Source organism: Pangasianodon hypophthalmus, chromosome 2 (assembly GCF_027358585.1).
Source record: "Pangasianodon hypophthalmus isolate fPanHyp1 chromosome 2, fPanHyp1.pri, whole genome shotgun sequence".
NCBI classification, from domain to species: Eukaryota; Metazoa; Chordata; class Actinopteri; order Siluriformes; family Pangasiidae; genus Pangasianodon; species Pangasianodon hypophthalmus.
The window spans coordinates 10,924,710-10,951,955 of NC_069711.1; the positions used below are offsets into that span (position 1 = coordinate 10,924,710).

Here is a 27,246-nt window from a genome sequence, read left to right on the forward strand (position 1 = left end):
AATAATAGGGCACGGTAGATAATGGACTGGATAATGTCTGTACATCAGAAGTGGGTGTGCAGCATCATGGTGAACTTGTATCCCATGCAAAGAGAGAAAAAGAATTTTTAATTTTTTTATTAAAAAACCAAAGCTCTGCCATCGTTATCGCAACTCTGACCTGTGTAGCCAGTGAAGAGTAGATGCAGTCCCTGGCTCTAATATCTCCAGCTGCCTTGTGTCATGGTGCACCAGTGGCATTATACCAAGCCAGGTGATAATTGGGCTGCACAGGTCTGCTTTAAGCTGAACACACCTGATAATTAACCGGTATACACTAGACCACATATTGGAGATTTGAAAACTAATATATCAACAGTGAAACACTTATGGGGTCGGCCATTGCAACCGTGACATGAATTGTAGAAATTTAGTCTAAATTGTTTTGCAAGAGCGACCCATGTGTCTTCAGGAAGCCAACTTGTCTGTTCATAGACTTCAGAATGTAACAGTGAAATCTAATGTTTTTTGGACTTTGCTAGTCAGACTTATTGTACTGTAGCCTAATGTCAATAGACCAATCAAAAGTCTTGGATAAACCATTCTCAACCCTCTACACATCGATCAGTGCAGTTGTTCAGCAGTATTTGCATAAGGCCTGTATGGATACTTCAAAATAAAAGCCTGTGCACAACTGCAGAACAAAAATTAAAATAGTTCTTTATTACATTTAGCTGGTTGTAGAGTTGCCAAAGGCCTTAACATTACTGATTCATTCATCTTCTGTAACTGCTTTGTCCTGGTCAGGGTTAATCAGGAGTCACTGGGCACTGTCCTCACACACACATTTGCACAAAGTCACACCTAGGGCAAATTCAACGTAGCCAATCCTCCTACTGTCACGTTTTGGAGAGTGGGAGAAGAATCCTGTATCTTTTTGAATAGAAAGCACCTTTATTGCCCCTTAAATGAGTTGTGATTTTTTGTGGCAAAAATGCAGTTTGTGTTTGTTCTGAAAAATTATATAAACAAGATGGAGGAGCTTCAATTATACATCTAAGCCATTTATAGAATCATTATTTACAAGCAAACAATTCGTAAATAATGAATATAATCAAACTCTGTTGTACTTATTTCTTTATTACTACTTCATATCAAGATTCTCTTTGTGTCTTGTGAGAAACAAACGTTTTAGTGACACATGGCTCACAAAATACAGATCTTTTTGTTTATAATCATATTTTACAGGTAAGTCATTTCATAATGAAAAAATAATGGAATTTATTTTGTTACATAAAATGTGAAAAGAATGTTGACACCAATCTGGCAAAAAGGTTAAACTCTAGCCTCTCTAAATGTGAACAAGGGAATAAACTTATTTACATACAATGTACTCCTGAGATTTAAATAGATTCAGTTGCAACACTTACAGGCAACACCAGAAAACATAACATTAATTTCACAGAGCTCTAAACCTGGCACTGAAGGATCATATTACACAAAGTTAATTATGCAGTTAATCAAATATGACACAATGGTATGACATTTCTGTATTGGGGTCAAATCACCTGAAGAGGCGAGTTAATGCCACCCATCACAGATCTGTAAGCCACAGTATAAAATGATATCAAGTAATATCAAGGGCAATTTCATGATCTTAGTATTATAAGGTTCTGTTTCCCATTCATTCTTAATCCAGACAGAACCTCATAATAGTAAGGTCATGATTTTTTGATTATCATCCAAAATTAATCTCGAGTATTTCTTTGTGGAAGAGTTGTGAAAGAACGAGCTGTAAACTGCCCAAACTGAACATTTTGTAGAAGAAAACATTAAGTCTCAAAAGTTTAACAGTTTAAATGAAACCTAGCCCTAGCCATGTTAAATTAGTTTGAATCAGATTGTTCCCAAGTTGAACTTGAAGTTCCCAATTTTTAATTTTCACATTTAACCAACAAGCTTATGACAATTTTTGTTGGTACCAGACTCAGAAACTGATTTCCTGGGATTTTCACACACAATAGTCCAACAAAAAATAAAACCTGAGAAGATAAAGTCACCTGCAAGCACATAACTGACACATTTTGCTGGGAACATACTGTTATCTTACATAGTGGCCACAAGATCTGTGTCCTGAGGACAAATTTTTGTAACAGATGTGTTTTCACTGCAGCCTGGACCCTCTAGACCAGGGGGAGTATTGCACAAAGTGAGCCAATCTGCTAAGCCAGGCTTATTTCAGCAAGCCTGGCTAATTTTGTCACTTTCTTCAATAATCTTAAGCCCTGCTCAGTTATGGCAGGAGATGCTTTTGAAGAAGCCTGCTCTGTGGCAGGCTAATGGTTAAGTTTATCTGGTGCCCAATTAAATTGCCGCAAACGTAATAAATCTCTTATTACATGATGCACTGCGCAGTCTAAGAAGCTTTATTAAGGACATTTAAAAAAAAAAAAAAAAAAAAGTAGCCTACATACTATAGGTTCATAAAACATTTTATATGTTCATTCACTTGGATATTCATAACATATAAAAGCCATTAGTAGGCCAGAAACTTATTAGCATGCAGGTAATCTACATTGGCCAAAATGTAAGCTATAAAATGAATCGTACACTGAGAAGTACTGCATGATCAACTATGTTTCTTAAAAATCAAGTGGACGAGGGAGCATGTAGCCCATAGCCAAGAGCGCACAGCACCTAGATCATTTTGGGACAGGACCATCCCTATCATTTGCAAGTTGCAATAAATCCACCTCACAGCTAAGGTGGTCCACAGCTGAAGTTCGCTATTGGAATGCACAGAGCATGGAGTGATCTGTCTGGCTAGATTAAGCCTGACTATTTCAAATAAGCCTGGATTTTATTAACTCGCTTCATGAAATACTCCCCAGGGTTTGGTAGCCATGCTCAATACAGAAACATGAATTCATGCAAGTTAGTTGTCGTACCGTTGTACTGTTTGTTTGCTGTCTGCTAAGTTGTTATATATCACTTTTACCCAACAAAAACAGACTCGTATAAAATTAATATATGCTGACATGTAAGCTCGCTGGATCACAACTGTATTGCTGCATGGCCAGCAATGGTGTTCCTGCTTCTAGACATTGCTCTACAAGCAATCAAATTGTCCAACACATGCAGTAGAAACATACACATGTGTACATACACAAACATGCACACACACGCACACACAAAAATGACTGACATGTTTTGTGCAAGAAGAATCATTAAAAACCAGTATAATGGTCAGTAATGAGATACAGCCATCTTTCTATTCTTTGAATGGTGAACACAGAACATTGCTATACTTTCCAGGAAAGTGATTTTCACATTGTTTACTTAAAGCAAAAGAAATATCCGAATGGTCTTTTTGTCCAACTGAAAACAATGAGCCATTACTCACATCATTTGTGTGAAATACCCAATAACTGCATGTATTAAATTGGCTCCTTTTGCATGGTTTTCTGATGTTTATAGCCTTTTTCATGTCACTGAGATGTAATATGTCCATATCTCTTCTTTAGTTTTTCCTCTAATGTGTGTTAGTGTCAGGGGTGGAGGCTGAGGAGGGGCTTGGAGGGGTAGAGGCTCGTGAGGTGTTGGAGGTTTTTTCCAGGCTGGGGCTCTGGGCTGGGCCGCTCTCAGGGGCTTTGGTCAGGACGCGTGTGTTAAGGGTGGACACTGCTTTGGGTTGTGCCTGCAGGCCTGGGCTGCAGATCAGGTGGTGACGCTCCCAGTCTTTGTGCTGGCAGAAAGAGCCGCAATAGCGAGCCGCATTACACCCACTGCACGTCTCGCTTGCCTTCCGGCCACAGTTCCAGCAGCACTGAGAGAAAGCGAGAGCAAGAGTTTGTGTGGGTGGGAGTGAGTGCATGCTTAGTTCAGCAGATAAACAGACAGATAGTTAGGCTGGGATACAGGCTCACAGATGGACAGATGAATTAATAGACACTTACCTCACTGGAGTCCTCTTGTTCGTTGATGACCTGAATTGCATCTTCTGTGGCTTTCCTTTTGGCCTCAGCCAGGGTTTTTTCCATCTTGGCTCTCTCAGCTGCAATCATTTCAAAGGCCTTCTGCTCTGCCTCTGCCACAGCCTTTTGCACCTCATCCATTGCCTGCCGCTTCACCTCATTGACTGCTTCCTCTACAGTAGTCACACAGAATCAGAGGTTACACTCATCCACTGATTACAAAATAAAGATCAAATATTACTTTATCTCTTCTTCAGATATAATGTGTCTATGCAGGACATTTATAAGGATTAGACAGGTTGTATAATGCTCATAAATGTCGGATAAGATAGAAACTAAGGAACAGGTGCATGTGGGGGTAGTAAACAGGTTTCCTAGGGTTGCCACCCTTACCAGCTTTCCTCCAGATCTCATCAGGCACATAGCCAGGGCCAGCATGCAGAGAGAGCTCCCGCTGAGGATCTGAAAGATGAAGAGAACGTTCACATTAAAACACAGCACTCAACACCAGAAGAGGCCAATGCAGAGAGGGAGGGAGAGAGAGGGAGAGAGAGAGAGAGAGCGAGAGAGAGAGAGAGAGAGAGAGAGAGAGAGAGCAGTTGTATAGAAGGCAACTTGGTTTTGGGCAGGGACTGGTCACAGATGGTAGAAATGAGTGAACGCCAGAAAGCAGACCTCAAACAACACACTCTCCTAATGTAGCAGCCTGGACACAAGCGTGCAACACCTGCTCACTCAGCAGGCACACAGGCAGGCGTGTGCGCTCACGCACGCACGCGCACACACACACTCAGTCCATTAGTCAGAACGAAGTCAGTTGGAGCTTAGTGCTGTAGTGCCTCAGATCACCACCAGAGGGCACAAATAAGTCCCACCTCAAACACTCATGAACAGATATTTTACAGCAGTGGTTAACGGAATAAACCTTTTTTTTTTTCCCCAATCATGCCTGAAACCAGTTCAATAATAGTGTTCTAGAGAACTGACTCACCGGCGCTGACAACATCAGCAGAGAGAGGACTATGCGATTTGGAGAAGGACACAGTGCTGGGAGTTGCAGCGCTCTTGCGTGCACCATCGAGCTGACTGGACCTCCGTCGCCAGTAGTTGAGCTCCTCACGGTCTGATTCCTGACAGCGCCGCAGGACGCTCACTGAACGTCTTGTCTTCTCCACCATATCCACGATACAGTTCAGCACCTATAATTGTCAAATTTTTTTTTTTTTTTTTGAGATCCTTTGCTATTTTGTCTATTCCTCTGTAAATGTTCGAATTCATAAGACTCAACATGGGTGCAAACAGAAAATAAACAGTAATTGAACCAAGTGTGAATTATCAATAAGGAGTTCTTACATGGTCTAGATGTCTCCACTCATCAGCCCATTCCCTCTCAGTCAGTCTGTGGTCGACTGGCTCCTCATGGTAGCCCCCGTTAGAACCTGATTACAAAAAATTAAGACTATTCAGATCTATGAGATCAATATCTATATCAGACTAGGGCATTAATCTTTTTGGATATTTATGCCATATAAAAGAAAAAAAGAACACAAAAAGACAGAAAGAACAAATAAAAATAGAAATAATTGAAAAAGTACAGGAATAAAATGATGAAAAACAGACTGCAAAAAAGACCACATCACTCACAACCCACATCTGGAACTCAGCTGTCAGAACGCATTCTCCACCCCATAATGCGCGCGCACACACGCACACGCACACACTCAACATTCCTTCAGGGAGCCGCTCTGGCTGAGTGGAGCAGCCCACTTCTAAACAAATCAAGGCTTGGATATGAGGCTCTAACAAAACACTTGCATGCGTGCACTCACACAGAGCCCACCATCAGTGTTGGGATGTTTCTACTCCTATTGCAGTTCAAACGCACTTTAATGAAGATTGAGTATTGTGCAGAGGGAACTGGCAGAAGCTCAATACAAGCATAAGGGGATTTAGCTCATGCCTATATCAATTTACTTAAATGACCTCCTCTTTCCCCTTTAGTTTCCTCTCTACCACTATCCTGTGAACGTTCAGGAATCACTTTCCAGCATGGACCTCAACCATTAAAACTTTTTCTATCCATTCATCCATGGATAATGCCATCTCTCATTATCCACCCACATTAATTCATGTAATTATCTGTATTTGATTTTCCTGGTATTTGCATGGACTACTGCCATTATTTGAATGTGTATGGGTGCACATGTAAGTACAGTAATTACCTGGAAGTCGCGGCCTATCCTTCAGTTCTCTGAGCTCCAGAATGCGATGGGGCTCTCTGTACAGGTGTGGAGTGCTGATGTCATCCAGGGCGTAGTGCTGGAGAGGGGGTGGGGTTGGGTGAATCTGGAGTGGCATGGGGTGGGCAGGGCTGTGTCTGGGGGCGGGGCTTATGGTGCAGATCCGCTTGGCTGGAGGCTCTATTGGCGCTGGGGGTCGCTCATGGAAGCCATTTTCTTTGGCTCTAATCAAAGATGGTTAGTAAAGGAAAATGAGGGGTCATATTGTGGTCAAACAGAGAGAACAGCTTTGTCCAGTACGTGTTATGTGGGTACCTGCTAGGACTGTGTCTCTTGCTGTTGTCGCTTGGCTCTAGCAGTAGCTCGGTGGAGTCTGCGGGAGAAGGTGCAGCTGTGCTGAGCAGCAAGTGCTCGTGTTGGGACAGATACTGTGCAGGAGTCTGCTTAGCTGCTCGTGCACAATGGAGCAGCTCTCTCTGCAGCAATGGTAGGTTTGCCTGTAAGGGGAAAAAAAATGCATAAAACTCTGCTGGAAAATATGGGAACATTATAGAAATGTCAAAAAAAAAAAAAAGAAAAAAAGAAAAGAAAAGAAAAAAAATGCCCTGGGAATCAAGGTCAAATACAGCATAAACAGGAAAATGTATCAGCTGTGTCTTCATATAGTTTCTACTTTCTGGATCCTTGACATGTACGAGCTCATTTTAAATTATACCGTGAGTTTTCTGTATTGCCTAAAGTTTTTACAGCCTGCAGATTTGCAAGCGGTTTCATCTTTTCCCCTAAGCTGGTTCAAATTAGCCACTCTCACACACTGGTCCTGAATCAGGGCTTAGAATCAATCTGTGCAAAAACCTCAAAGCAGCCTCCATGTCTGGGACTGTGGCGTCTGCATGCAGTCTTTGATTGATGGAGGCCCTGCTCAGCATTACTAAACACTCCCTTAGCATTACGTCCCCCTCCAGACTACTGTTGGCATTAACGTCTCCAGACAAAATACACACTAAATCTGTCATGTGAAAACTCCAGAGATGAGGGGAGGAGAAAAGATTTGCAAAGTTGTCAAGATGACACAAAACAGATCTATAGCATTCCTTGCACAGGACTGGTATATGGACCGTGTTATTAGAACAGACATGCTGATTACTGAAAAGCTGGTTTCCATCAATGCTGATACATTTATTCAATAAGGAAAAACAGAACCTATCTGAGCCGATTTAACTGCATATAAAACCATGTAAATGGCTAACCCAAGTTTCACCCCTACCTACAGTTACAGGTTAAGGCATGTTTAACCCTGACCTGGCCTTAACCAAGCCCGATAAATATCCCTCAAGTAGGTTAACATTTCAACGTAGACTTCCTTGCTCTCTTTTTTCTTTAATCAAGACCATACTATGCATAATTACCCATTCCCTTCCTGCTTCTCAAGCCCCTGCCAGTACATATGCTGCCCATCATTCAGGCAAGACATTTCCAGGACGGGCCGATCCTCTGGACGCCTGTGTTAATCTAAGCTGGAGTCCATATGTCGCTCAGTCCCCATAAAAAGTGCTGGGACACTTTACAGCCATGTTTCACACTTCCGAATATTCCGAATATGCCTTAGATCAATGTGCCAGGGGAGGAGAACAGTCTCAGAAACCCGGAGAAATAAATCAGAGAAATTATAGTTCTCAGAGAATTGCCATGGTATCTTTGCCGGAACTCCAATCTGCATGAAACCATGCAACGTGAAACCATAAACGAAATGGAATTGGGCATGCCATCCATGCCATTTCAAACAGTATAAAGTCCAGTTCTGTAACTGCCATCAATGTCAAATACTTTCTTTTTTAAAAATGGCATCAGTGGGCCAGCATACCCTTGCATTTCTGTTCATTTACAGGATTAAGTATTTTGTCTGAGATTTCTTCTGGTTTCATCTCTGGGGAGGACACCAAGGAAAGGGTAAGCAAATGGTTTCAAATAATATTACTCAGATTTGCATTCATCACACAGATGTGCTTTTAATGCTCCATCAATAGTTAAGATTCAAGAGTTCTGGCTAGCAAGACTTACTTCAGAAAAAGAGCATGGAGACATAGACTACATATTTACTCACAACACTGGACACACACAAGTGTAGAATACAGAAAAGTGGATAAAGAGTGTTTAATGCATTTACCTTCAAGAAAGGGATGACAAATGGTCTTAAAGGGAAATTAGTGGCCTCTTGTAGTCTGGAATGAAACTCCTCAATAGTGACTGTGGAATTCTGTTAGATGGAGAGAGTTAAGAGTTTTGTTGAGTTGAATAGAACACGCAACACACACACACACACCCACACACACACACCCACCCAAACCACAATACGTACCACCAAGGCAAGGACCAAGCTCCGCACACTTTCTCCAATCTCAGGTGAGATGTCGTTGCCAAACTGTTGCAATGTAGTGAGGAACCGCTTCAGTTTACTAAGCTGCCTAGCACCGCATGTTGCTGGAAGCTGCTGATTGGCCAATGAAGAGGAAGAGGATGAGGATGGCCCATTACTGTAGCGCTGAGGTGGGGAGGGGACAGCGTTGAGGGTTGGTGGAGAATGGTTCATCCCATTGGTCACTTTTGAAAGAAATGGCAAGAGTTAATTGGCAGAATGACCAATCGAATTAAATAAAATAAAATGTAAAAATTTAATTAAATGAAGCAAATCAACACCTGAGTAGCAAATAAAATGGTTCCAATCTTATTTTAAATTAAGAAACTATACAGGAATAATAGAAGTTTCCTTTCTAGAAAGGGAGTTTTTTTTTAAAGCCAGACAGATGTGTGCCGACACAGCTATAGGTGTGAAAGCGAAAGCAGACGGACTTTACAGGTGAGCGCACAACTGTGCTCCCAAAGCAATTCTGACCATTCCTGCCTGTTCCTGCAGTTATTTTTGCTTGTACCCACATGTGATCATTTCTAATGGATTTGGTTCCATGTCTCAAATATAAAAAAAATTAAGTAATTTAAGACACAATGAGCCTGTAGCAAATAATAATAAACATGTAGCAAAGGGTGCTATGAGACTATGCTCCCATCTCAATCAACATGATCTGTTTTTTGGTCATGCGAGCTACATTTGATCTCCTACCACTGATTTTAATGGACAGTGTGTGCTAAGTTTTTAGTATGTAAATTGTGAATTCGTGTAGAGAACGTACATGCTGTGGAAGAAAAGGCAGCAGGCCGGGGCCCACTGGGGTTGACTGAGGGAAGAGGGGGCATGGCGGATACTGCCGGTCTGGAATGAGTCTTTACATCCACTGGAGAACCGGGCATGGCAAGAACCTTCTTCTCTCCACTGTCTGAGAAAGAGAACAGAGATTTAATTTTAATTATACATTCGTTATAATCTCATCAAATATTTCTCTGCTATATAAAATATTCACTGGAAGCTAAAACATTCTCTTCTCTTAGATTTACACTGGAAGTGGAAAAAAGTAGTGGCATAGGGCGAATACTGAAACTGATCACCTAACTATTAATATTACATTAATACCTCACTTAGAAAATATTTTTTTTCTGGCTAATAATAAGTGAAAGCCAGTGAGGATCACAGCATCAACACAAAACAAACTGAGCTTTGGCCCAACACAGGGCCTTGAGAAACCTCTCTCCCATGGCTGGAGGATGCCAGATGTCTTCTGCTTATTAACCGTGAAGGCCCCACAGCTGAGGTGCAAATGAACCAAGCTTTGTCCCTGGGAAGAATAGTCCATCATTGAGCCCCCAGTTAGAAAAGAGTGGCTTGGCTATTTCACGCTTGCTAACTAGCCTTCACAAAGGCCATTCACCACATACTTTCTGCCTTTGAATGGACCACCAAGCTCAACAGTCGTAGATCAGAGAAACTATTGTCCTTGAAAGAACCATGAGCAGAGCCATTAGCTCCATTCCGAGTATATCTGATGCTTGAAAATGCTTTTAGAATAGTGCCTAATAGACAAGCGTAGCTTGAGCTGTCAAAGGTCATGAGATGCTTCTTATGAGATGTTTCATAGATTTATGGGCATTTCTTTGTGAGCAGGAAAATTTTTGTTCTGTGTTTATTCATTGGGACTAATAGGATGAACTGGTGTCTATGGAAAGTTATTATAGTATAGTTTTAAAAGAAGACGTCTCACTTAAAAAATGCAGGCTAAAGTGATTTTCGAGCTCCTTATCCATATATTTTTTCTGTTTTACTTCTACAAACAAAGAACTCAATGAATCAAAACTAGGCTGCATGAACAAACAAGTTTGTAGCAAAAACAAGAAAGAGCGAAGAAAAAAAAAAAAAAAAGTTAACTCCTATATGTTTAATTCATAGCCCAGTTCTGCATGGCAAAGGCCTCCCACCTGTCTACTTAGCTCTTAAAAACCTTAAATATTTATTCCTTACTGCAAATAATGTGTTTTTTCTCTTCTGTGTGACCACCTGTTTTTCACCCAGGAGGCAGGAAAGAAAAGACAGAACAAATGATAGGGATGGAGGCAGATGAGGCCAAGTGGATTGGCTCTGTGCCATAAAAGAAAATACTTTTTCATTTTTTAATTGAAGAAAATCACACCAACACCACCATAAATGCACTGGTGCATGTTTTAGTGCTAAGAAGTGGAATCATTCTATATATTTCATCAAAATCATTCCATTTTACCATTTAGGTAATGATTAAGATCTCACCTGATCTCTACTTCTCTTTTCTAGACACCACCTCGAATGTTAGTCCAAATAAGCTACGTGTGACTACTGGGAGCTCTTGGAATAGGTTTGGACTTTGCTCTGCACTACATGTTGCAATTGGGAGATGATCATGCTATATTAAACACATATGCGCGTGCATACACACAAAGCAGCTGGAGTACGGGGCTTTCAGGGTGTACTGATCACCTGGCAAGAACACATTGCTGTTAACACAGCCCATCTTTATCTGCTCAGCTAAATATTGATTCACCAACAAAAAACAGTGAGTGTGTCACTTCCCCTGAGTACCAACTGTTACTATATGGCATAAAATAATACAAAATACTGTGTATAGAAGGAGTGGGAGAGCAACAGAGCACTCTAAGGTGTGTGATAAAATAAGAACAGATGAGAAATATGAAAGAAATAAAAATGCTTTAGACAAGGAAGCTCAAATAGAAACCTGGTTTTATATGTGCAGGTGTGCACTTTTGTTATGCAAATAAAGCAGAGCTGCTTTCACCTGCCTTTAGTTATTTAAATGTTGTTGCTTAGCTTTGTTAGTACTCTGAGGGAGGTTGAGCATGGGGGCACATCTGTGCATTAAGCTATGCATGCTGTGGCGGTGTATTTACCTGAGACTTTCACACAATTAATCAGGCGTACAAGCCTGTGTAACCTCAAAGCTAAACACACTTCTGCACTGCACTTACACGTCTTACCTACAGACAAGTCAAAAACTGAAAAACTAACATGATACAAACAATGGCTTCAGCATTTCTCAATAGGCAGGGTGACTAGACTAACTACAAAATGTTTAATTTAAAGTTAAATGAATAGAATATGAAAATTTATATGAGAATATAAAAAAGTATGATATTTAAGCATGAATTATACTGTTGTATAGTGTCTCCACAAAAAGCACACAAAACATCAACAACTTCATTGAAAGCAGTCGGTTTTTCCAAAGGTGTGTCTCCAAACCAATCAAACCAACCACGTCTTACCTCAATCAATCATCAAAGCTCAGATGCACACATAAGCCCAGGTTCATGCATAGTGCACTGCAGAGCGTAACCAAGTCCATTAGCATGAATAAGCAGAGATATTTACTCCCCCTCTCCACTGGCTAAAGCGCTTAACATTGGAGCAACTTGCACAAAGAGCTTATTTAAAAGCTCCACTCCGCCTTTGTTTAAAACGATATACAACTTTCCATTAAAAGCACTTGAGTGCATCCAGACTGGAAAATCATTTAAACACAGCACAACAAAAGATTGAAAGACTCGTACCACCTTCGGGCACCCAGCACCCACACAAACCCCCCTCGAGCCATGGATACAAAGGGTTAAGCTATCAAATCTTCAACAGAGGGTGTGTGTGGTGGTGGGGAGGGGGGGGGGAAGAGTATGGGGCAGCCTCAGAGCATCTCTACCATATGGACCTAATGGGGCAGCATGCTGGCAGCTGGAGGCTCCAACAGTCACCTGTGTCTCTGCAGAAGGGGAGGAGAGAGAGGGGGAGAGGGGGACATGGAGACGAAGAGGATAGAAGACATGGATGATGATGGGAAGTGTGTGTGTGTGTGTGTGTGTGTGTGTGTGGTGTGGCAGCTGGGGGTTGGGCAAAGGCAAGCAAAACAAAGGCTGCACCTGGTGCTTGTCAGTCCTAACACACTAACAATACACACACATCTGTTCCTCTCCAGCAATGTAGGCGGGTGTGTGTGTGTGTTTGCCTGCGCTCAGCAACAGGTTGCACGACTGTGTGCGTGTTGCATATAGAACTACTTTGGCCTTACTAATTGCAACAAAGCAAACCCCCCTCTTGACCCCACACTCATCAACCGTATTCAAATGAACTTCATTTATAGCTTTCCTTTCTGTGAAAGGACAAGCCTCAGGCTTTTAAGTTCCTTTATAACAAATCACAAGAGCAATTCAGAGATCTCCCAAATGGGTCTTGAATAAACACAGACCCTGTGTGTGTGTGTCTCCTCATTAGCAGTGACGTAAGTTGTACTAAACATACTGAAGCAAACACAGGTATATACACATGAAAAATAACGTCATTCCAACAGGATGGAGAAAGTGTGGCTAGATAGAAAGTGGTTTCCGCATGCTTCAGGCATTCAAAACAGCTTCAAAAATTGTGTGGTTATTGCAAAGTTATTGAGGGCATTTGATACGATACTCAAAATGAAATACGAGATGACCTAAAATTCTAGAATATTCTATTTTACTAATACTAAACTTTTAAACTTGTGGCACTATTTATATGAGCTATAACTAGCTACAACAGATAATGCTATTCCAGCTAATGAATACTCAAACTCAACTGACTCGTTTAAAAAAGGGAAAGTCTTTACTTTTCCCTCTCACACTGCCCCGCAGAGCCTGTGAACATTAGGTCAAGCCTGAGTCCCCTCTCTCTAATTGTGGGGCCCATGAGGAGATTAACTTACGGCTGTGTCCCCAGGGCAATCTGGCGGACAGTGTAGGTTAAAGTTTGGGGTCAGTGAATACAGCTCAGACAAAGAAGCTGCACCACTGTGGCTACTGATAGTGCACTTACACAGCAAACACAGCCGATGCCCTGCAGGGCGCCACTCTCGACTCGACCCTGAGAAGAGCAGGGTCATAGCGGCAAGCTTATTAAGCATGACACCTCCACATGCACGGAAAATCAGCTGGATCAACAGAATGTTTCATGACATGTCAACAATTATTGCAGGTTAGTGCTAATAGGGTACTTCCTGTTGCCTGGTCCTGTTGCTGACCCACACGTGTGCTTGTGTCCATATGCATGAATTATTATAGCATCTTTGTTTCAGCCCAGAAAACATGCCCACTGACATGTGCCCCACACATGTTGTAAGATTCAGATCATATCTTTTAACTTCCATCCAAATAAAGAAAACAAGTAAACAAGCTGAACTGTCTTGCCCTCCACATCTCTTTTATCTCTCTCTCTCTTTCTCATGAGGTCTGAATAATGGAGCGTGATAATTACACATAGTCCAAAACGCTACACTTACTGCAAAGCAGACAGCCAGTCTGCAGGAAGCATCACACACACACACACACACACACACACACACACACACACACACACACACACACACACACACACCCCTCTACAAACACTCAAGACTGTCAGGCTGACAGTCTGCAGCGTGCTCTGGTGTGTGTCTGTCAGGGCTTGCCCGGGAGATTGTGTTTGCTAAGATTATGCAGACCTGCAGTGACGAGCAGTCTACAAACACTGCCCTGGAGCCCTTTTCCAGTCCGACGCAGCACAGCTTCGAGCAAGTCTTGGAAATGTGCTGTTACTAAACAAACATTTTTGGCAAAGCCTCAAATGCCACCTTCAATCTGAACGTATTTATTACACAATTCGCCCATGCATACCATCCATCTGATCATCCAATACAAACATACAAACACAAAGCACAATTATAAAAAAAAAAAAAAAAAAAAAAAAAAAAAATCAATACTTTTTTTGGTTATAGACAGGGAAGTGAGGTAAAGCTAAGGTTTATGTGATAAAGTGATGCTGACACAGATCCAGCAAAGGAGGAGTTAGTGATGAAGGATCTCTCTCATACTTTCCCTGTATGTATATGTCTATGTGGAATAGCCACTGACTACCTTTATCCACAGCCAACAAAAATCAGCACTACACCATAACACCGGTCTAAATATTAAGAATAGCCCATTTCCAAAAGAGTACACTGCCAAATAGATATTTAAATGTAACTACAGATATTGTGTTCCAAGAATGACCAATTCTGCCTCATGGATGTAATATAAAATTCAAAAATATCTTTCAAGTGAAGACATACATTGAGATATTTGCAGAGACACACACACACACACACACACCTCACCTCTCTGGACGGTCCTTTTTTTCCCCCCTTCTTCCTTATTCCAAAAACAAGTGAGTCCCTTGGTTTAGCTTGTTTACTGCTCCTTATCGCTCCCCTTTTCTCTCCTTCATATGTGGGGCATGTGTCTAAGCCCCCTGCATATGTGAGCTGTAGTCCAAGCTCCACTTGCAGCCAGAGAAACACAGATGGAGTCCAGATGGGCGAGGAGATTCAGAAAGACTTCTTTATTTCTCTCTCACTTCCTTTCTCACTTGCGTTGTAGCTCTATTTGTCGCTCCACTTTCTTTTTCCTTTCGTTCTTTTGTTGCTCAGCTATCCAAATGTTTCACCTCTCTTAACAATCTCACTTTGTTTTTCTCTCCATCTCTGTCTCTCTCTCTCTCTCTCTCTCTCACACACACACACACACAAAACACACTTCCCCCACTTCACGATGCTCACTTGAAGCGTAGCCGGCTGGGCTAACAACACGCCCACTTGGTGGCTCCTGGCCAATCAGCTGATAATCTATTTAATGTATTTAGTGAGGCGGGTTTGGTGATTAACATAACTAATTGTTCTGGCACTAAAAGGTCAAACAAAGTATGTGCCAGGAAGAGGGGGAGAGACGGGTCACTTAATGAAACACCCCAAATAATGAGACCTGACAATATACCATAGTGCTGTGCACTTAAAGCGACCTACATTTAAGAAAAAAAGATTTTTATTGTTGAAATTAATCATTAACCCATCTGTGATGTTCACCTTTTACCCCACTGATAAAGAAAAATAATAGTATATACTATTCTTATGGCATTAGTGCTTGGCAGGAGGAGAGCTAAACAAACACAGTTGATGTGTCAAAGAAACACAAGCAGTCCATTATAAGGTGTTAGATGTCTATTTTGCAGACTTAGTTTCAAGAGTCAGAGAGGAGCAATGAGGCACAAAACAACTACTAAATACTCAAAGTGTACTTGCGAAAAGGAAAACTGCTAAATAATGAGTGCGCACTTCACAGAGCATCTGTGAATCTCTTTAATGTCTTCCCCTGGCCCTGCGCACCAAGTGTGTGTTTGCTGCATGTTTAAAGCCCTTTTATGTGGAGCAAATGTCCCCATATTGATCAGAATACGCAATAATTTCTAGATTGTCAGCACTTTTGCATGGTCCTTAAAAAACTCATTTGCAAAACTAAAAGGCAAAAGATTTATTTTTTGATAGAGATTAAGAATAGGATTAGATGTAAAAATATCAGTATTTTGCTACTGTACTGCAGAATTCAATGGTTTCTTAGTTTTTTTAAAAAAACAAACACTGCAAACATTCACACACACTTGAAAAATGAAACAAAAATCTTCAGAAAAAGCACATGCACAGAGAGGGGGCTGATCATAATCCTCAACTCACTGTCTATATTTCCAGCATGACTACGTTAGGATGTGTGTGCAGAGCATACAGCACACACATACACAGACGGTGGAAACAGCTGTGCAGCCAAACTTCACACAGCTGCACATGCGAAGTGTTCCTCTTCCCAGGCTGCGAGGGAGCACGGTGAAATGCATGTGAGGACACAAACTCCCACATGTGAAAACTTCTCCACCCTACAAATCCCATCTACTGCTCATTTAAGTCTGTAGCCATGATTAGCTCTTCAATATCTTACTGATTATTTACACGAGATTTCAGTCTACTGAAATCTATTCATGTTTTAAATACCAAACCAGTCTAGGTTACGTCACTCTGTTTGGAGAAAGCTAAATTCATTCAAATAAGAGCTACAGAATGGGTGCAAGTAACTCAAACTCAATCAAGCGGGGTCAATGCTCACAGCCCCGAGTTAATGTGCGTTTACGCCAACTGATTTCATTTACATGCTAATAAAGAGCTATAGGCCTCACCCCTGAAAAGTTCAGGACCCATAAATGTGAGGTGATGTGCACACATGTGATGTTACACAATGTGTGTGGGTGGGGCTATAGAATTTGCATACAAAATGTAAGACAGCATAATACACGAGTGTGAGAAACAGAGAAGACAAAAGTATCTCAATTGACACTCTAAGTCAGAATTACTTTTAAGACTGCCCAATTTGCCATAGGTGTGATAACTGAAGTTTCTCATGTTTCTCAGGTTGGCAAAACAATGCTGTTTGTTAATTTAAATCAGATTTCAATCTGCTCATCATTCAGTCAGCAGTACTGTCTGTTCATCCGCACTGCACTCTTCAAAGCAGTCCTGTTATTGATAGATAAGCTGAGTAGGGTATTCAAAATGATTGCCAGTAAAACAGTGCTGAGTTTTATCTGGCACCTCAAGTTTCCCTATTTAAGTCTTCTTTCTCAAAAAACAGTGCCGTTTCCATTAGCTATGGCTGTGATCTCGGGTTCAAAACTGTGAGTGGAAATTGAGAGCAAAAACATAGAACTCCTGCTAGACTGCATTCTGAAAGAACAATAAACATCTGCTCATAGAATTAGCAGGAAAAAAAATCCATTTTATAGAACCTATGTTGACTATGTTTTAATACGGTATGCGGATTGATAGAAGGCGGTTTACACAGATGTTCAACACATAGGGGGGAGGAATTCAAAGCTAGGCAGATATTCCAGTCTTACCTACCCAAAACCACTGTCCTCCCTGCCAACAAAATTCTTCACAACCTTCTTCCAGCCACGCACTCCCCACTACCTCCCTCCCTTTCTCCCTCTATCTCTCCCCTCTCATGCTGGGTTTTGGAGTGGCATTCCTTCTCTCTGCTCTCGGCTCCAGTATGTCTGGCCATGCTGCACGCCTGGGAGCCATTAGTTCAAGTAAAGCCTGACGCACCCTGCCTACCCCCATTATAGGCACATGAGCGAGCGTGCGCACACATAGACACACACACACACAGTTTGTGGAGAGAGACTGTGTATACATAGAAATAGAACATTTTAGAGAAAAAGAAAAGGGATAAGCAGAGAAGTGTTGTGTGATGGTGAATGAAGTGAAATGAGAGTGTCCTAAAGATAAGTAAATAGATATCTCTGTGTGTGTGTGCTTGTGTGTGAGAGAGAGACACACACACACACACCATGGGTAACGAGAGTGTGTTTGTATGTGCATGAGTCTGCACTAAAATTTATGAGAGGTGGGTCACATGCACACTTGGCTACAGCACCCCAAAGTTTCCACAACTTGCAGCCAAGAGAATAGATGAAGCACGTGCACGCACACGCACGTGCACACACAACCAAATAATCAAGCTGTAAAGTCAGTTTGTCTTCTAAGTCTCAAATACAAAATCATGATGACCTGAGAAGTCAGTATGCCACTTCATAGTGTTTGTCCCTCTGAGCTAACCAAAACCAAATTCCCAACAATATGCTTGTTGTATAACATTTTTAACAGGGTTCAGAAATGGAATAAAAAAAAAATAAAAAAATCTGTTGGCTCTCTCTGAACAGAATCGATATTTTAAAGTTTCAGATCTTGTTTTCCAACCTCAACACAGTGTTCCTGAGCCAGTTAGAACAAAATGAAATATTGGTTATTTCTGTTTATTTTACCCAGGTTGGATGCAGGCCTGAATATAATAAAATAGTAAGTTTGGAAAGCTGTTAATTCCTAATTTGAATTGTATTGTTTATGCAGCAACATATAGCTAAGAAACAGCCTGCAATGGATTAATGGGTGTTATCAAAATGTCAAATACACTGTTACATATTGTCAATAGAGTTAGAAAAATTACAGTTTAAAAATGCACAGATATGCTAGCTGGCTAAATGCCCATCCGTAGTCTGGGTTAGCTATCTTAACTGTGCTTCTTTCATGTTCACAAGTACAGCACAACAACAAACAGTCCAGGTTATGTCTAATCCAAACAAATCCACATGCGATATTGATTGCAAAACATTTGAACATCCAGGTTAAGATATCAATGATAAGCTAGTGGGCTACACAAGTAACCCATTTAAAAATAAACAGTTCAGGATGATCATGATTTCAGTTGATTGTGTTGTTCTTGGTTTGGAGCCCTGTTTCTTGCTGTAGTTCAACTCTTTACCATGATATTTTTCAAACAAATGTAACTCATTAGTACATTAATGTAAATTCTTCAATCTTTATTAATATCCACTAACTGAAGGTGAATGTTAGATAGCCAACTAGCTAGCTAGCTAAAATAAATAAATAAATGACAGTCTTTGGATAAATTAATTCACTACTTCATCACCGATCAGCCATAGCATTATGACCACTGACAGGTGAAGTGAATAATATTGATTATCTTGTTACAATAGCACCTGTGAAGGGTTGAGATATATTAGGCAGCAAGTGACCAGTCGGTTCTTGAAGTTGATGTGCTGGAAACAGGAAAAATAGGCAAGTGTAAGGATTAGAGAGACTTTGACAACGGCCAAATTGTGATGGCTAGATGACTGGATCAGAGCATCTTTTAAAACGGCAGGCCTTGTGGGTTGTTCCTGGTATGCAGTGGTTAGTACCTACCAAAAGTGGTCCAAGGAAGGACAACCGGTGAACTAGCGACAGGGTCATGGGTACCCAAATCTCACTGATGCGCGTGGGGAGTGAAGGTTAGTCCATCTGGTCTGATCCCACAGAAGAGCTATTGTAGCACAAATTGCTGAAAAGCTGGCAATGATAGAAAGGTGTCAGAACACACAGTGCATCGAAGCTTGCTGTGTATGGGGCGTATGGGGCATCGTTTACTGGGGGAAGAGATGGCACCAGCATGCACTATGGGAAGAATGCAAGCTGGCGGAGGCAGTGTGATGCTCTGGGCAACGTTCTGCTGGGAAACTTTGGGTCCTGGCATTCATGTGGATACTATTTTGACACATAACACCTACCTAAACATTGTTGCAGACCAAGTACACCCCTTCACGGCAATGGTATTCCCTAATGGAAGTGACCTCTTTCGGCAGGATAATGCGCCCTGCCACACTGTAAAAATTGTTCAGGAATGGTTCGAGGAACATGACAAAGAGTTCAAGGTGTTGACTTGGCCTCCAAATTCCCCAGATCTCAATCCAATCTAACATCTGTGGGGCGTGCTGGCCATGAGGTCCGATCCATGGAGGCCCCACCTCACAACTTGCAGGACTTGCTGTTAACGTCTTTGTGCCTGATACCACAGCACACCTTCAGGGATCTAGTGGATTCCATGCCTCGATGGCTCAGGGCTGTTTTGGCAGCAAAAGGGGGACCAACGCAATATTAAGCAGGTGGTCATAACGTTATGGCTGATCGGTATATATATTTTATATAATATTATATATATATATATATATATATATATATATATATATATATATATATATATATATAAATATACACACACACACATATATATAAATACATAAAAGACAAGAAGTGAGAAGGAAAAAAGAGGGACAGAAGGTGAAAGTGTCTCTCTGCTCAAAAATGGTTGTTTTGCTAAAACCCTTGCACAACCCTATGGTTGTGCGTGTCTGTCACCTGAAATTTATCCTTTAATCCGTCTTTCTGCCTCTTGCTGGCCTCTAGGCGAGAGACGCAGCTGTGTTATTACCACACACACACACCCAGACACACACACACCTGTGCTTTGCAGGTGGCTCAGCTGTAGTGTGTTGGGAACACCTGGCAGTAAGAAGAGACTGCGTGGGAGCATGCCTTTCCTCAGGTTGGATTGCAGGACATGTTCTCACTTGTCAAGGGCACCCTCTGCATCTGCATCTGCATCTCTTTCCAAGGCTGTTTATAATTATATAATACAGAGAAAAACGTTTGTAGGTGTGTAAAAATGTTTACTGTACAAAATAACAGAGGTTAAATGACCACCTGTTTTCAGGCTTTCTACTTTCTCATGGCTGTATGCTACATTTCCACTGAATGAGATAATAGATCATTCCATGAATATTCCAGTGCTTTTCAACCAAATTTCTAATTGCAACATCCACACCATAGGTGAGATGACCACAACTACCACTTACACCAGTACCTGAATAGCTGGTGAACCTTTTGAGATGCCAGAATTTGAATACTGAAATTAGTATTCGGATATTTGTTATGCCCTACGATCACATGAAATCAGTGAGGGAAATACACATATGAAAAAAAACAAAAGATACACCTGGCTATATTTTGATGCAGAGATCAGGACTGTCATGGTTTACAAGTTTGAGGTGTACATTGGGCCTAAAAAGTCTCAGAAGCAGACTTTTTTTTTAAACTCTCGGGCAGACGAGAGCGGGCAGCCACATATTAAGCTCATGGAACAAAAAGAGAGAGAACATATTTCCAAAAATGTTTTAGTACAGCTCCATTAAAAGTCTTAAACTTTAATGGGAACAAATAAGCTCAGCATTAACGTGTTTTCCCATACACTAGTTTAGGAAACAGAACATCTGTAATGATCTCAAAACTATTGTAAACAGGCATTGCCACAGTGATCACAAAGACGGTTAATGCAATTTTTTAAACATACTGCCCAGAAACATCAAAGTGTAAAGTGCAGCCTTTAAAAGTTAATGGCACTTACAACCTTCACAAAGTTTTAATTTTAATCAAGAAGAAAACCAATGTGCAGAGAGCTACAGGCTGAAATATTGAGCTGACTTGCATTAAAGCTTTTGTTTTTGGATATTTTCTTTCAGCTGGTATGATAAAGTTAGTTGATTATACCAGTTAATTGAACATCAGTTCACTGACTGTTATGGATATCTGAATAATTACATAATATTTAACTAATAATAAGAAAATTTGATCCCTCATAAACAATAAGAAAATCTGATCCCTCAGAAACACTTCCAAGATTACTTTGACCATGTTGTTTATCGACAAGATATTTGTAATGCATCTCTACCAAATTGCTCCTTCTGTTAAAAATACAAAAGCATCTGTTATTATTGTCCATGACAATCTTCTGTATGATGTAGACAAGGTGAATACAAATTAAGCCACTGTAACACACAGAGATGTGTATGTGCACACACTCCCACTTAGGCACACATATACAGTCTGTCAACACACAGTAAGAGTTCTCAGAGTCTAGAGTGAGGGAAATTTTCCTTTTTTTTCCCCCCCTTCAATAATCCATTGACCGCTGACAACCATGGAACAGCTGGCTTTCCTATTGAAAGTGGTAGGAAAGCAAGACTGAGGGGTGGAAGACAGAGGCAGACAGCAGGACAGAGACAGTAAGAGTGTGTGTGTAAGTCAGAGAAGCTTAATGTGGTGATAAGCCTCTTTCACAAGGTTTTGAACACTCTCCCTATGATGGTCTACTGACTGACTGGCGGCTTTGTCCTATTAAGCACACAAAACTAGAGAGAAAGGAGAGGGAGGGGGTCTGACCCCAATCAGAGAGAGAGAAACCCAAACCTCTCACTACTGCGAGGGCTTTTCAAAGCTCATTTGTGCAACTGAAAGTGAGCTACTGAATGAACTTCTGGTAGATGATGTGTATGCTCTACAACACTCAAAGGCAACCAAAGAGCACCACTGTTAGTACAGTGTAGAACTTGTCAGAATATTTTGAATGATCTCAAAACAAATGCTGGTTAAGAAGTCATTTATCCATCCATCAATGTCACAGTTAATGAAATTTGTCATTATTCCATTTGAATCAACCATTCCACTCTAGGGCTGGGCAATATTACAAAATTTAAAAAAAAACAAACAAACAAAAAAAACAACAAAAAAACTTTTTTTCCAACTTTATAAATGATTCTTGAATATTATTAAAAAATTCTTGCATAATGCAATTGAAAAATTATGCAATTTATTTATAAAATTTTTTTATTTAATGTAGATGTAGAAATGTAGATGCAAAAACAGTAGCAGCCGCATCAAATAGTGCAAACAAAGAATATTTAAAGGGATATTTTTTAAAAAAAAACATTATTTGCATTATTTGCTATAGATGGTGCTGTTACTATTTTTGTGCAACTTAGTGAATCCTTCTTTGTCCACAGAGTAAATGGGGACCATGTCTTTCATGACATGAAATGCCATCGCAACTGAAATTAACTTGGGGCATTCTTCGCAAATCCGAGTTCCTTCCCCGTTTACAGAGTGACATCAAATCAGCATTTGATGATCTGCATCAAATCACACATGCGCACAGCATCAGAAATAAACAAAGTAAAACTTCTTACCTTTAAATTAGTTATACTGTATATACCTTTAAATTAGTTATACTGTAAAGTATTAGCTTTAGATTAATCATCATACAGACATATTTGTTAAATCTAAAACACTGACTATACAGTTTGCTGTTTAAGAAAGAATATACATCACTCATCCATGTTAGCTGCCTAGCTTTTTGCTAACAAAATACAAACATGGGGCGTCCAGGTTCCCACTTTGTCTGTCGAACATGTCGAAGTCACAAATGACATAGCTCCAAACAGCGAATTATCGCTTAGGATGTAATGCAGCATTATATTTTACATAAACTTGTTCATCTGACTTTTCAAACCTGTCTATCTCTGAAGTGATATTTGAACCTTTCTTTGGTACGGCTCAGTCCTCGGCAAAGTGCTGCCTGTTTATCTTGGCTTTTTTTCCTTTCTTTTTTTTTTTCTTTTAAATCTAAGTGTGCAGTGTTTGGGAGCAGCACAGGCTGTAGGAGTCATCCATCAAGCTAAGAAGGCTATGTTTTTTTTTTGTATTGGTTTGACCTTTTAAATAGCATTTATGGATGTTTTAACTAAAAATTTAAATATGCATGTATAAAAACATGTACTAGAACATTTCAAAAATCGCATTAAAACATTAATTTGAATTAACCATATTAATCGTGAAAATCACCCAGCACTATTGCACTTCAGAAGAGAGCCAACACCAGCTCAGTGTTATCAGCATGGAATCAAGACTTGGTCAGCATTGGACAACTTAAAGAAAGACAGAAGGCAGCAATCAGCATTAAAGTCAAGCTCATATCCGCAGTTCTAAACTCGAGGCAGAGGCCTGACTCCAGGAGGTCCGGTCCCACTAATAACCCCGTCTCCAGTGGAGCGCCATTCTGGGCAACAGGCGCTGGTGGAGGGAGCCGAAGCATCTGGATCCCATCTTTCCCAGCCTGTCCACACAGCGCCACGCAACAAGAAACATCTGGTGAAGCTGATGTCAATTACTTCATCACATTTCCCTTCATGGATAATCTGTTCTTAAACACTCTCCCTCTCTCTTTTTCTCTCACACAGAGCAACAAAATGATACAGGAACATCCACAGCTGCTAGACCAAAGAATTACCGCACCAGACATCCCCTTCTGGACACGAACACAGGTATCATATAGGATGAACTTAATATGTACATTCTTTGTTTGAAAGGGAAGCTGTTGCATATGTTACCAAACATCCACTTACTGATGATTAGATCTGAGATACATTACATTTTCATTATAAATTTTTGAAAATAAATCCCACCAAAAAAATGGACCAGTTTCTTCTGATAGCCTTCTGCAAGGCTGAATGAAAGTGAATAAACCCTTAAAAGAATGAAGAGAGTCTCCAATACGGTCTAAGAAACTAGGCTCTAGCGGCACACACAACATGCCTGATGGTTTGCAGAAGGTCAACACGTTTCAGGAGGTTCTAAGGCAAAACCTCAGCCCAAGACTCTCCTATCCTAGGGCTTCTTTAAACACATACAGCTGCTAAGGCTAGAGGGGAGATCCAAACTTCAGCCTCTTCTCTCTCCTGCTTCTTCTCTGACATTCACAAACTCTCCCGTGCAACCAAAGCGCTGGACTGCCAGCACTGGAGCCCCACAGCAGCAAGAGCCAAAACCAATTAGAGCTCCAATTCAAACCTGAAGGGCCTCATTGTCCGCAGTTTCCTTGCTTCAAGTCAGAGGAAAGGAATCTGATTCACACACACACACACACACACACACACACACACACACACACAGCTAGAATGGAAGTGGAAAACTAGTCTACTGTCCAAGTGGGCACACATTTCCAAAGGTTAAAACAATAATACAAACAGAAGGAGTAAATGTGACATATACAGTAAGTGGGATTCAGTTGTAATAAGTTATAAAACAGCAACCCGTGCACACACATGCATTAGCAGCCTGTTTGGAGGCATTGTGTATTTCATTGTTTAAGATGGTTCAGCACCATCATGGTGGCACAGCATGCAGCATTGCTGCCTCATAGCATCACGGTCCCCGATTCCATCCTGATCTCGGGTTACTGTGTGTGCAGAGTTTCGCATGTTCTGCCTGTGTCCGCATCCCCCCAACTCTCCAAAGAATGCCAGTTGGTGGATTTGTGGCTCTAGGTTGTCTGTAGGTATGAATGAGAGAGCGAATACATGTGTACGTGGTGATCTGTGATGAACTGGTGCCTCATCACCAGTGTTTCCAGGATAGGCTGTAGAACCACAGCGACCCTGACTAGGATAAAGCACCTACTGAAGATGAACAAATGAAAGATAGTTCAGTCACCATTACCACTTGAGAGTTTAAGCACTGCCCTCTTGTGGTGCAAGCATTCTTAACACTATTTCATTACCATCATCATGATTCGCAGCAGCATCCGCGCCTTCATCACTAAGTTTCGTTATTTATGCTTCAGCTACACCATAACGGTTCAACAACAGCCGGTCTCGTCTCTGGGTTTTTGGCACCGATGTGCCTCAAGACAGACAGACGCACCGGCACAGCGAGGCCTCCTGCAGTTCTGTTCTTTAGCAGCACTAAGGTCCAGATGGTGTGAAACTTCGCTGAGTGGATTAGCTCCAAATCCTCCAGTATGAGGAATGGATGGGGAAGAGGGGGGGCTGTAGTCCTCCTCTAAGCATTTCACACAAAAACAAGACTTGCTTGAAGGAAACTTTGGTCTCCATAAGTCTGACAGAACTTCTGCAGGTTGAAGCTGTATATAAAGCAGCAGTGAACTAACTCCTAGGGTCTCCTAGGGTTTGAGGCTATTTTACCCCACAGGGGTAAACCAAGCAGAAATAGACAGTTTAAGAATTTTATATGGAGAAGTCCAAACATGTGGAACGAAAGATGTTTCTACACTCAGGGAAATTTTTTTTACTAAACTGTACCTTTCCTTGTCAGTGTTGTAGCAGCCTCAAAGGTCTTAACCTTTACCTGGAAAGGTGCATATAGTGTATTACTCAAAAAGCTAAATAAAAAGGCACAAGAGTGGTCCTTAAGGTTCAGTTATGTTCCTTAAATCCTATTCAAACAGTCATATTACAATGTAAAACACACACACACTAAAAGGTACAAAAGATAAACCACCCCAGTGACAAGGAAAAGTAGGGTTTAGTGCCAGTTTTTATTCCTGAGAATGTATATTTATATGAAGATTTGTTATAAATAATGTTTTTTTTTCCGGTCAGTGTAAAGTATTATGGAAAGTAGTTTACCACCAGATTAAAAAAAAACACTTCCTAGGATACTATAGTTTTATAAACATGTTGATATTTCTTTTCTCTATACTAAAACCCACAGGATTCAAACGTCAGTGAGCAAAACTCAAACGCATGTAAAATAAAAAACAATACCACCACCTCGAGAAATATAGCTAACGTTAGCAGCGCTGACCTAATTATCATCTGAAATGAAATGCAACTTAATCAATAATACAAGCCGGCTCAGCTGACCGGTGCTCTAAAAGCCTGACAAAATTCAAACCGAAATGTAGTAATAATCACTTACATTGGAAAGTGCCCGAAATTCCGACCATTACTCGGGTCCGAAACGTCAGCGCTGTGTCCGTTAAAACAAAAAGAGTGACTCTGCTGTCCTGCTCGCGCCTACACGCCTCACGCGCGCAACTCTGTGACTGAAGCGCGCGCGCTAAACTAAACAACTGACAGAAAAGCGGAATAAGAGGCGCAGAGGGGCGGGGCTAACACTGAACAGGCACACGAGCTCGTGCTGCCTCGTCACGTGTCTCACCACGTGCGAAAAAATTATTCGTAATTCATAAGCGCCCTATAAACACCTGCTTTTAATTAGCTACCTGCTCAACCAATAGCCATTAGCTTCTGGCTTTGTTCTGTAACTCACTGCAAGCAAATATTTAGCACCTTCAATGTCACTCTAATTAACTTAATTAGCAGATGCTGTCGTGGCAAAAACTCTTCCGTTTACAACTTCAGCTTCAGTCTAACTAGATAACTATATTTTATAATGAAAACTAGCATCCAAATTCACTAGCAAGGCAGCTCACATTAGGGTAACTGTTATGCTATTAAAGCAGTAGCCAGGTTTGCCAGAAAGCTAGGTCAAGTTTGGTAACCTTTTGCCAACAGTGGTGGGGGGCACAGTGGCTTAGTGGTTAGGGTACAATATTTCTTGAAATATGAATGAAATTATGAAAACTCTTCAATTCAAAATAAGAAAAAAAACTTCCAAAGACAAGGGGTTTGTCAGTCGTGGTTCATGCTTTTATACAATTCTAAAACAATTATCTCATTAGATGGAGTTTTCTCTTTTTTCTTGTAATCACACACCTGCCTCTTGCCACAATTATTT

General features: G+C 40.9%; 1 protein-coding gene across 3 annotated transcripts; it reads right to left on the reverse strand.

The window, feature by feature from the left end:
- Positions 1–1,101: 1,101 nt before the first annotated feature.
- Positions 1,102–26,569, reverse strand: cbfa2t2 (CBFA2/RUNX1 partner transcriptional co-repressor 2). 3 transcript variants are annotated; one of them, XM_026923859.3, is made up of 11 exons: positions 26,425–26,569; positions 9,382–9,525; positions 8,553–8,794; positions 8,361–8,450; positions 6,509–6,690; positions 6,176–6,417; positions 5,307–5,392; positions 4,945–5,152; positions 4,347–4,415; positions 3,936–4,126; positions 1,102–3,805 (listed from the first exon to the last, which is right to left on the reverse strand). In XM_026923859.3, the coding sequence occupies exons 1-11, from the start codon at positions 26,450–26,452 to the stop codon at positions 3,512–3,514; spliced, it is 1,776 nt and encodes a 591-aa protein (XP_026779660.1). In that variant the 5' UTR covers positions 26,453–26,569; the 3' UTR covers positions 1,102–3,511. The 3 variants fall into 3 exon arrangements, with proteins under 3 accessions (XP_026779660.1, XP_034153772.1, XP_026779662.1); XM_034297881.2 differs by lacking the exon at positions 26,425–26,569 and adding an exon at positions 14,768–17,788; XM_026923861.3 differs by lacking the exon at positions 26,425–26,569 and adding an exon at positions 14,773–17,786.
- Positions 26,570–27,246: the final 677 nt, after the last annotated feature.